At 38.4% G+C, this 12,260-nt stretch overlaps 1 protein-coding gene across 1 annotated transcript; it reads right to left on the bottom strand.

The window, feature by feature from the left end:
- Positions 1–556: 556 nt before the first annotated feature.
- Positions 557–12,144, bottom strand: LOC127442232 (leucine rich adaptor protein 1-like). Its single transcript, XM_051700112.1, has 2 exons — positions 11,867–12,144; positions 557–3,997 (listed from the first exon to the last, which is right to left on the bottom strand). The coding sequence occupies exons 1-2, from the start codon at positions 12,032–12,034 to the stop codon at positions 3,629–3,631; spliced, it is 537 nt and encodes a 178-aa protein (XP_051556072.1). The 5' UTR covers positions 12,035–12,144; the 3' UTR covers positions 557–3,628.
- Positions 12,145–12,260: the final 116 nt, after the last annotated feature.

Consider the following 12,260-nt stretch of genomic DNA (forward strand, 5'->3'; position numbering starts at 1 on the left):
ACTATAGAGAGTCAGATTTGTATTATCAGATAGTTTATGATGTTTCCAGGAGTGTTGATTATTCATGTTTTTCAGACGTTACAGCTGATTTTCTATAAAGCTGAATAATTAATTCTGATTTAAAGTAATGTCCAGCATTATCCAATCACTGTCAATCATGTTCAAATAAAATGATACATTATAAATTCTGAATCTATGTACTGATTATCATTGTCACATGTCTGTCAAACATGTTGAGTGATCCAAACATCATCTGCAGCCTGAAACTGAACTTTTGACCAGATGTTAGAAGTGAATGCACTTAGCTGCATAGAGATGCTCCCTTGCTCCCTATTTAGTGAATGACTTAACCTCCAGTGTGCTGTCTGTCTGCACTGGTCTCAGAACAGTTTGAAATGCACCTTATTTTCATCCTAACTCCATATAAAGCCTCTGAAATCAACATTTTTCAGCTTTTGGATGAACCTATTGATTCTCAGTGTGATAATGTACAGTAAATGTAGGATTTTTATGGAAAGTTAGTTCTATTGTCCTCGTACGTGAACATCATGTTTAACAGCGTGCCGTTTCATGGTAAATTGATGCAGTTTTTAAAATGGCATATCAGATGAAACTAGAGACTCTGCTCTTTTAACTCAAACAGGTTTTAATGTAAAAACTTAAACTGGTTTCTTACCAGATGTAGTTATGTTGCCGTTTCTCCAAAAGACAAACTCGGCTGAGATTGGCACCATGTTGTTTTGTCACATGACTTGGAACGCTGAAAGTTTAACCCTTTAATGACAGTCTCCTGAACTGAGATCAGTTGGTTTTAAAAAAAAATAAAATTAAGCTTAGCTTATAGAGAAGCCAAAAATTAATGTCCACGCATGTGGATGCGGGGTCTCACGAGATGAAGTTAGGCTAATACTTTAACATTTCTAATAGTTGAATATGGGATTTGAACATGAGTATTGCATTAAAAAATGCCTCAGTAATTAGAGATCTTGAACCTTCCAGTTGGTTTATTTCACATCATTTCAAAGTTAAAATACTTTGAAAAAAGCTTAAAATAAGACCAAAGATACAAGGAATAAGTCCTGTAATGTATTAGATGACATTTCCTCAGACAGTTTACAACAAAGGTAATAAATTAGGAGCAATCACTTATGCAAACGATCAAACAAAAGTTAAAATAGCAGCACAAACAACTACAGTCACAAACAGATTTTCAAGGTTTCATGTCAAAACGGTTTTTGAACAAAGAGAAAAATTACTAAAGGAATCGTTAAAACATCAAAGATTCAAGTAAAAAAAAAAACTCAAATCTCAATATTGCACTGTGAAGAATCAAAATCTGAAATATGTGCCAGTAAGACATCAACAGATTAAAAATCTTTGGCAGATCCAGAAATTGCACTTCAACGCACAAAGTGTTCAGAAACTTCACAGAACAGTTCTGTATTATAATGCACAAATAAACCACAATAAATCTGTACATTTCTAGAGGTTTATAAATAGCGCAGTGCACACGCTGACATTAATAAGACGTAAACATGAGAGGAATTTACTACGTTAGCTTTAGCGCGTGAAATAAATGTGATTTGTATGTCTGAGGACTTATAAAGAGGCCACATCCAGCTAGCCTGTTCATGGTGTTTTTTACTGTTATACAATCCCAATGCTTCAAGGGCTACGTTCACACAGTCAGCGTTTGGGATTCAAAACCCCACTATAACGAGTGTGACTCTGAAAGTGTTTTATGTATTTCAGCAGACCGGAGACGAATGAATACACAGTTATTGTTATCCACAACTTCTTTTCCATCTTTATCTATTTAATTTGTATTTTAAACTGTTCAGCATTTCACACATCTCCAGCTGCTTTCATCATCTAAAGGTGATCCCAGTACGTCTTGCGCCCCTAGCAGGTGATGCATATTTCCTCATCAGCGCGGTATGTGCGCATTGTCCGAGTGCAGCCTAGTTTTTCTAGACATGCAGACAGTCGACTGTGCTAAAAGCGTATCACAAAGCACTTGTAGTGTGCATGTGTCGAACCAATGTACACAAATCTTTTTCTGTTATTGCTATTATTAAATGACACGTGGCATGATGCCCATCTGACTTAAGGTTGGCTTTTAATATTACACTGTCCATTTTCTAGTCTGAGTTTCACTTCCTTTGATGAAACTTGATGTGCTTTGCTCTGCCATTCTTCTGAAGCCCCGCTGACTGCCTGTCTGCTCTAAATATTGCCAAATTTGGGATTTTAACTAAAAAAAGATAGCTACATCTGATTTTTCATGCTATATTCTGACCGCCTGCTCCCGTCCACATCTTATGGAAGTATCGTTTGCTCCCATCTTCAACTGGGAATTTCATCCCGTGCCGCAAGAAATCTAATCGGGTCCTGCGGAAGTTCAAATTAAGATTTTTGGTGTATAACACATACATTTTAAATGCAAACAAGCCTGAAATACACCAAGGACTCTTATTATTTTGACAGACTTTGCTCTGTTACAAATGCTCTATATGTACTGCAAGCATTTACCAAATGAAGCTTTAATAGCCTGTATATTCCCCATGAAGTGTTTTGTATATACTGTATAATATTTAAAAAGATGGTTTATCGAGTAGAGAGAAAAAAAAAAAATCGGCCACAATCAGCAGAGATATTTGCCAATAACCAATAGTCCCAAAAAGCAACTATCGGCCCCGATTAATTGGTAAAACCAATACCTCGGTCTACCTCTACCCAGGACAACTAGTTGACTTTGGTTCCATTTAGTACACATTAACCAATAAATCTTCAAGTAGTCACTTCGGATACAGAATGCAGATTCATAACTGAAATGTGACTAACACATTTAGCTACTGTGTGAATGTAGTCATAGTGTAACGGAGTCGTTGTGGTTCACTGTAGGTCATGTTTAGGACAAACTATCTGCTATAACCAAATTCTTAACTTAGGAAGCCAAAAATATGTTTGTTATTTAAACAAAATGTAAGACAACTGGTGTTGTAAAAAAAAGGAAGCTACAAAGGTCACACACAGGGTACAGTCCAGGAAATGTATCTTACGGTCAAGTTTAAGGACCTGTGTGCCAAACCAAAACCATTTAAACACAAGTTCAACTGTTCAGTCTTGTTTTAATTGTGTTTGAGCTATGATTTAATATGCAACTTCATAATCATTTTGCATGTAACTGAGTCATCAGTGTTTCAATGTTAAGTGGATCAGCGCCCTTGATAGCATGGCCGGGTCTACGGGGGATCACTGCCCCCCTACATTTTCTTTGTACCAACCAAGACGAAGAGAGAATCTATTGCCAACCTCTGCTAGCCAGTGGCCGATTTCATGTTCAGAACTTACCGATTCACTTCATAGGGAACTAGGAAGTGGAATGAGACCTGTCTTGCCCTACACACATTGAGTTTAGGAAGTCAAACCTATTGATGGCTTATAAAAAATAAAAATGTTTTGCATGACTCATTCGCTGATTAGAACGAGAACGGCAACTTGAGCTAAATCACCAGTTAATTAAGAATTGGGATTTCCCTTTACTCTATTTATGTTTATGTCTTTCATTGAAATTTGGGATCAAGGGTTCAGGAAGTGTCTCCATTTATCCAAACGCTGGTTAGCGTTATCCAAAGCAGTAGTACTCATCCGTTTCCACACGAGGTCGTAAAGGAGATTTCTTAAACGTCTCCTCGTCGATAACAGGTTTCACGCTGAAGTCGTCCGACAGATCGTTGGGCGAGATACGATCGGAGTCATCTTCCCCGAGCGTATCCAGGTAACTGCCCACTGAAATACCATCCAACCCGTCACTGCAGCTTCCATTCTGGGAGGCATCCTGGCTGTCTGATAGGCTGCCCAAACTTCCAGTCAAGCTGCCCTCCAGGCTGGCCACGCCCCCTCGCTCTTCCATGACCCAGCGAATGGACTCGATTCCCTCATTGATCGACAGCAGCTGATGCATCAGTTTGACGTCAATTGCACGGAGATGAGCCTGTGTTTGAGGAAAAAAGGTTGAGAGTCAATTTAAACTTTGTAAACTACAAAAAAACAAGTCTCTTTTAAAGGAATGTTCCGGGTTCAACACAAGTTTAGCTCTATCGACTCTTTTGAGGTCCAGGTAATGGAGGTAAATACATGCTACTATACACACTGTTTTGAAAGTATACACTACACGTGTTATCCAGACACCATTCATGACCACGTACAGTGGGTAAACCTGCTAACTTTCATGTTAAACACGAGTATACAGCAACAAACGTGTTACAGAGAGAAAAATCAAGAATTACGTCAAATAACTAGCCGTTCATACACCAAGAAATGTAGTCCCAACTCAAGTGTCCATGAAGAACTTTATTCATTCTTTTAATGAACATTTCTTGTAACCAGAACAAAAATATGAGCTCCATATTTCTGATTTTAAACTGGTCAGAATGCTTGACACATAGACTTCTTTTGTAAGTGCATTACTGTTACCAATTTATTTTATTTGTTTACTGAGGGACGAGCCAAAATCATTTTCTTTGGCAATCAACATTATGCCACAAATAAGAGGGTTAACTTTTAATGAACCCCAAACATTCCTTTGGTATTAAAAGGATTACAGGCAATCATGGTAGATTACTAGTAAACTCCAAGGAGCTATCATTAATGAAAACACAATCCCCCACTCACTCTAATTAACTGAGCAGTTCATTCCTCAGTAATATTCTTATTAACTAAGAAACTAGCATCCTGTCTGCTGGGATGAGAATACTTTACAGCAAACTCTCAGATGCTCTTGTTGTAGTCTATTTGATCTAGTGGTGGACGGTATGACCAAAATCTTTTATACATGGAGTTTATTTCACAGAATGCATCACAATATATTTTAGTTGGAAATCCCCCCCAAAAAAAGGTTAAATAGATATAATGTTTGTTTTATTATGTTAAATTAAATACTTCCCAAATGAATATTGTATTATTTTCTCTTTTTATTTTTGACGCAAACCAAAAGATAGCATTACTCAAAGTGAATAAGTCTTGGATTCCAGTATATAAAACCTGAGTTAAAAACAAAATACTCAAAACAGCAAAACCAATATTATTAAACAGTTCTGGCTCTAAATTCTGATTGGATGAGCTGTGTTTAAAGTCGTTGTTCAGTATATGGATGACTCTTCAGTTAAAGGGATAGTTCACCCATAAATGGGGATTCTCCCATTATTTACTCTCCTTCATGATATCTCAGGTGTGTTTGACTTTCTTTCTTCAGCAGAACACATCTGAAGAAAAATAGAGAAATGTCTCTGCTCAGTAGGTCCTTATAATGCAAGTGAATGGAGATTTCTCTTTTGAAGCTCCAAAAATCACAGACAGTCAGCAGAAACACCATCCATACGACTTTAGCGGTTCAATTAATGTCTTCTAAAGCGACACGATCACTTTTGGTGTGAAAAAAGATGAATATTTAAGTACTTTTTAACTATAATCCAACACTTCAGGAGAGGGTGGAGTTCAAGCGGTCTCTCGTGTGACATATTCGCATTGTCATGATACAGACGTAATCTCACGTTCTTCTCTCGGTTGACACATCCAGGATAAGCACACAAATGCACAACTGTGAGTAAAGAAACAGATAAATACACATCTAAACCAAAACCAATGAAGCTTCTGACAGCGTTCCTCTTTCTCACTTGTAAACAGCGCTGCTCTTTCATGTGTGTCACACGTGTGTCAGTTCTCACGTCTCAAATGCCAATGCGATTACTTCACACACACACACATACCACTTCTGACCAGAAGCATGATTTAGAGTTAAAAAAAGTACTTAAATATTCATCTTTTTTCACACCAAAAGTGATCGTGTCGCTTTAGAAGACATTAATTGAACCGCTAAAGTCGTATGGATGGTGTTTCTGCTGACTGTCTGTGATTTTTGGAGCTTCAAAAGAGAAATCTCCATTCACTTGCATTTTAAGGACCTACTGAGCAGAGACATTTCTCTATTTTTCTTCACATGTGTTCTGCTGAAGAAAGAAAGTCACACACACCTGAGATATCATGAAGGAGAGTAAATAATGAGAGAATTTTCATTTATGGGTGAACTATCCCTTTAAATGGTATTTTTAAAACAATTCCAAGCAACATAGCAGTATGACAATTACAATAAACATCTGATTTACACACAACAGTTTACACATCTTGTTACACAACACAATATACACCTAATAATATACAATATACACTGTACCCCCAGTGGAAATAAATATGAAGTGTTGTGTTGACATTCAGCTGTCAGTTGATAGTCAGTTGCCAGTGTGTTATTAAGAGAAGTATAAAATGTGAGTCCAGTCAGAGGCTAATAAAGTGCTGATATATGTATCACGAGCGATCGAGAGTTCAAAAGTCTGATTGCTTGGAGGAAGAAGCTGTAATGTGTGATGGTAATGACATCTTTCAGTCAAGTTGTATAAAAGTTGGACAAGTCTTGGTCTTGCCAACCCAACAATTTTACTAGCAGTAAAGTAACTTTGAATCCTGAATGTGAAAAGAAATTGTGTAATTAAAATTCTCAGACACAAAGCGTTTGGTAATGACACATAATAAAGAACATATTCTCTGAAATGCTTGACGTGATGGTCATGACAGCAGTATTAAGGACAGCAGTTCTTCAGACTGTACACAGAAATACCAAACGAATTGAAAATATGCTTATGTACATAGAACAAAGTAGAATTTCAGACCATTGTTTGGTTGGACTAGAAAAACTAGCTTCATACCACGTGACCCACATTTGGTTTTTGACCTTTGAAAATTAAACAACTTCTGAGTGAAGCCGCATTGAGAGCCTCATATCTCTGGGATTTAACCATATAGGGCCTTGACAAAGATACTGAAGGGAAAGTGTGTTCTGAATCAGAATATAAAAGGATATTACGATATCTTTAGCACTTCTGGAGTTATATGCACTCCAACTATGGAAAAACACCAAAAACTGTTCTTCCCCATTTCTGGATTCTAGTGCAACACGGGGTGCTGAAGTCAACTGATTTTAGTAACAGACCTACCAACCGCTGTGTAAAAATAAAATAATGACACTGACACCTTTCTACGGTTATTTTTGTGACCTGTAGTTTTGCTCTAAAATCATTGGCATTTTGACCCTCCTCTTCAAAATAATGGATTAATCAGTAAACAATGATCCATGAGATTTAATATTTGGGCTTTCATCATCATTTGTTTATCTTTCTCCTGAAAAAAAGAAGATATAAAAACAAATGTTTGAGCCGAAGACCTCTGGACGAGATGACACAGAATGACACTATAATGTACTCTTTAAACAGGAAACGTTTCTTTCGGTCTGTGCGGGGCCACGAAGTCTTTAAAAGAAGCTGAAGTCAAAGCATTAAAGCACAGACCATCTTCACGGGTGACTGCAGCTGTTTGTGAAAGACTCTACAAAACAAATCAAATAAAAACCCTTCAAGTCCTTCAGTCAGATACTGCAGTACAATAATGACGCAAAGAAATAACGATCATTTCAAAGCCTTTAAAAACAACTAGAAACTGAAAGCAAATAAAGCGAGCTTTGTACAGCACCAACAGCAAACCATTTGCATGAAATTTGTGTCAGACATGAGCACAAGCATGCAAAGCACAAGTGAGTTGAGCTGTGCCACGCACGAGTAACGTGAACTCGTCTCTGGCTGATATCCGCCAGTGCTTTACGCCGGTGCCGTCTGATGAATTATTTCTTCTTCCCCTGCTGTGGCAGTTGCTATTGGGTGGACAGGGGAGGGGCAGACCATAATACTGCCACTGTTCTCCATGGTAACTACTGTATATCTTGAGGCGCCAGTGTATTCATGAAGTCAAACTCTGTTTTAGAGGAAACGCTCGTAATCCCAACCCAAAAATGTACATAATTTACTCATGTCGTTTAAGACTTTCATGGAACACAAAAGGAGATGTTTAGATGAATGTTCTTTGACAAGAGAGTCTTGTGAAGTCGTATGATTGAGCATTGTGTGTAAAACCGACTCAAATTTCTTTAAGTCTGCACTGAAAATCTTCCCCTCCGCCAACATTACATTTGGTCCTAAATGCAATAAGTGGTCAAAGAGTTATTCTTATTAATAATTAGTGCTGTCAAAAGTACCGGTACTTCGGTACAAAGCGGATACTAAAATAAAACAGATGTAACGATACCAGTGTTTGTGCAGTACCGGTAGTACTGACTCTATCCGGTACAGCGCGCAGTATGACTGACACATGACAGCTATAAAATGCTCATTTTGAGCACGTGCTCTGTTACTCATTGCACTGAAATGGACAATTCATCAAATTAAAATCGTGACATGTCCTAGTGTGATTTATTAAACCTCTAAAGGCTGCAATCTTAGTGTGGACGAGATGCGTACTTTAAATAATGTATAAATCTGTGTGTGAGTGTGTGTGTGTGTGTGCACGCACTCGGTTTTAGGGTGACCTGACAATGCCCTCTCTAGTCTTTCATCACAGTCAGAGAAACAGTGTTCAGCCAGAGGTCACAGACTTCACATACTAAATCACTAACACACACTGAACTAACCACAAAACTTGCCATTGACCCATGACACGCAGCACGACCAATCACATCAGCTCGCACCGAATCTCTTCTGTCAGGAAACATTCATGTGCACTATTACTATTGAATCAGCCCTCAAATCATGCTGCTTGTTGAGGGATTCACCGGGTCCCAATAACTAAATAAATCCCACAGACTTAAATTGAGAGAGGGACTCGAGCGCTTGAGGGTGCAGGACTCTTTTCACTTGCACCAGTAAGCAACCTCCCATAATACCCTAGCAGCCCCAAAACACCCGAGACATTGGCAAATAAGTTTGTCCGAAAAGATGAAAATGAGAAATCTTTTAAAAGCTTGTTTAAAACACATGTGTCAAGTCTGTAGAGATGTAATCTTTGTGTCAATGTTGGTTTAATAAAAGAAAATGTTCTACAAATGTGGTGTAACCATCAAGTAAAAGGTATAAAAAAACTCATTACAGTTCACACAAATTAATCTTTAATTTAAAACAACTTTTCAAACATTCAAGGCAAAACACACACACACACACACACACACACACACAACTATATCTAGACGTTTTCACAGGGTTACATCACATGACATGGACAAAATGTGCCTTTTCATAAAAAATGTCAAAATATTGTTTCGTTTTTTCCTTTTAAACTTCACACTTCACACTGAACAGGTGTCCTCTCTGTTTTAGGTGTTTTTGTCACATGACAATAAAATGGTGACATACAGTGCATTCAGAAAGTATTCACACCCTTGCTTGAAATTATCATCAATCTACACTCCATACCCCATAATGACAAAGCAAAAACCAGATATTTGATAACTTTGCAAATGTATTAAAAAGAAAAAACTGAAATATCACATTGACAAAAGTATTCAGACCCTTTGGTAGTGATTATAGTCTCAAGTCTTTTTGGGTATGATGCGACAAGCTTTGCACGCCTGGATTTGGGGATTTTCTGTCATTCTTCTCCGCAGATCCTCTCAAGCTCTGTCAGGTTGGAGGGGGACCGTCAGTGGACAGACATTTTCAGGTCGTCCGACTGCTGGAACCATTCATCGAGGCGAGACTGTTCAGGTTCCTCTGGGGGAGGTGAAGCTCTTCGACCACCCTCGTAAGGATGCGGAGCATCTCTCTGTCAGTGGCGCGTGCACGCTCCTCGCCCTCGCTGGCTCAAACAGCATAGCCAATATTAGAATACTGCCGTTATTGTAGAGAGATTTCAACTAGCTCATGTAAGAAGGCACTCCCCATATGCGTTAATAAATAAATGTCAAGCGTACTGAGTCGTAAGGGAACGTCTCGGTTACGTACGTAACCTCGGTTCCCTGAGACGGAGGCAACGAGACACTGCGAACGCTAGCCGCTGCTGTTCACAATATTGTTCAAAATGTTGATTCTGTGTCTTGCACTCAAACTAAAGGGTTTGTTGACATTACATTGTCTATAAGTTTACACAGATGCAGTTAGTAAATGATTTTATCACAGTAAAATCATCCTCAATCATCAAAGCAGTTTTTAAAGTGAAATTATTGTACTGCATAATCTTTTTATTTTTTATATAAAAAGCCATAAAGGTGGGACATTAAGATATAAAGTAGGGGTGGGCCATATATCCAGTAGACATAATAAACCGGTACACATTTTGGATTATCGTCTCTATCACGGTAACACAAAATTGCCACACGAGAATCGTGTACAGCACATAACGCGTCCGCACTCTGTGGGATAAATGGAGTGAGGCGGTGCGATTGCTCATTCCTCAGATTCATTAAAATGAGAAGATGAGAGGAGATTATGAAGGAAAAAGTGCACCTTCTGTGGTGTATAAATGGTTTGGCTTTAGAAAACACGATACCAAGCAGAAAACTGCGATTTGCAAGGTTTGTACATTGTGTATGTCGATATACATTAGTGTTGTCAAAAGTACCGGTACTTCGGTACCAAGTCGGTACTAAAATAAAAAGTGACTCTCCAGTACCGAGCACCAACTCAATCCGGTAGCAGCGCGCGGTACGACTGACACACGACTGCTTTCTAATGCTCACAGGATTATTTGAGCGTGTGCTCTGTTCTCCTTTTACACTGAAATGCACAACTAATCACATTAAAATCGTGACATGTCCAGGTGTGATTATTAAACCGCTAAAGGCTGCAATCTTAGTGTGTGTGAGCTTTATTTGACTCTGTGAAGCAGACCGCTCATACTCTGGAAACTCCACAGACTGTGACAATCATTCATGTTGTACGAGATGACAGAGCAGAGCACCAATCCACCCTGAAGTGTTATTTTTATATAATTTATATCATGAAATCACATCATTTGTGCTTTAACGATCACACTGAGCCATGTAGTGAACTGTTTATCCAGAGAAGTTAAATTTCCGTCAAAAATACACATCAAAATAAAAGCACGATTCATCATAAACGCTAAATACCTGAAATTGAAGAAATATATTATAACTGTATGGTAAAATGTAATCCTCACTCTCGAAACAATAATAATGATTGTAATAATAATCAAATTAAGCAATATATCACAAGCAAGAGTGCTTTTGTACTGAATAAATGTTTGTTAAAACATTCAATGGTAAAGTTTTTTGATTAAGGCTAATTAAGTGTTTATTTATGGATAATTCTTTAATTTATGTTATTTTCTTCGTTGCATTGCTTTGAGACGATTTCTTGAGGAAAGTTAAAAATAATAATTATTATTATAAGTGTAATAATAAAAATAAATAGTCTATAACTTTCCACAGATGCGGTTAGTAAGTGATTTTATGACAGTAAAATCATGTGAACACACATATTGTTTATGTCTTGTGTCTATACTTTTGAAACTATTTTAATGTTTACAGATTGACCCCATTGACTTCCATTGTAAGTGTCTCACTGAACACACATTTGTGATTTTTGTTACTTGGTGTAATAATGTTATTGAATAAGCTGGTGCAGTGACAGCCGCTTCTTCTGTGTTTATTTATCTTTGTTTCATTTGTTTACAGGTAAATCGACAGTCTGTACTGGCCCTTTAAAACGTGTTATCACCTGTCCAACACCTGTAGAAACACACATTCACACTTCAGTGACTTCTGTCTGAAGCAGCTCAGACCATCTGTTGTGCTGTTAATCACAGTAATGAGCCCTAATAACCGGCGGAACAGCACAATCGCACCGAATACCGAAAATAATGCAAGTGTGACTCCGCTCTCAGAACATCTCATTCTCTTGTCTGGAGGGTTTTAAAGATGCCAGATCAATACTGTCGTCAAAGAACAGTATTCAGTGTTGACACTCACCATCTGTTGTCTGAGAAAGCTGATTTTACTGTGCAGATCGTCAGTGTGTTTGTGCGGTTCTGAACACGTGACTTCAGCTCCGGCTGTCAGTGAACGCATCAAACTCTCCGGAACTTTACGGCCCAGTTTACTCTCCACGTCTCTGAAGTCCGGCAGCTCGTCCATCATCGATCATCAATAATTCACAGGAAATGATTCCAGATCCTCTGAACGGCAGAGCCGGACTCACAGCGAGCAGATGGTCCGGTCTAGTCTGAAGCGCGTTCTCGACTGAGAGACGGTGCACGCACACACACAGGTATCAGCCGCTCATTACCGTAATCACCCCAGCGCACGCGCAGCACGCCCTTCTCTCATTACGATCATTTCTGAGACACGTTTCTCAACATCAGAC

Source organism: Myxocyprinus asiaticus, chromosome 1 (assembly GCF_019703515.2).
Source record: "Myxocyprinus asiaticus isolate MX2 ecotype Aquarium Trade chromosome 1, UBuf_Myxa_2, whole genome shotgun sequence".
Lineage (NCBI taxonomy): Eukaryota > Metazoa > Chordata > Actinopteri > Cypriniformes > Catostomidae > Myxocyprinus > Myxocyprinus asiaticus.

Bases quoted from the DNA above. Each gene is read 5' to 3' on its own strand.
- LOC127442232 (XM_051700112.1), bottom strand. From the start codon at position 12,034: ATGATGGACGAGCTGCCGGACTTCAGAGACGTGGAGAGTAAACTGGGC. The intron at 3,998-11,866 runs GTGAGTGTCAAC...CCTCAAACACAG, and splicing joins GCTTTCTCAGACAACAGATG to GCTCATCTCCGTGCAATTGA.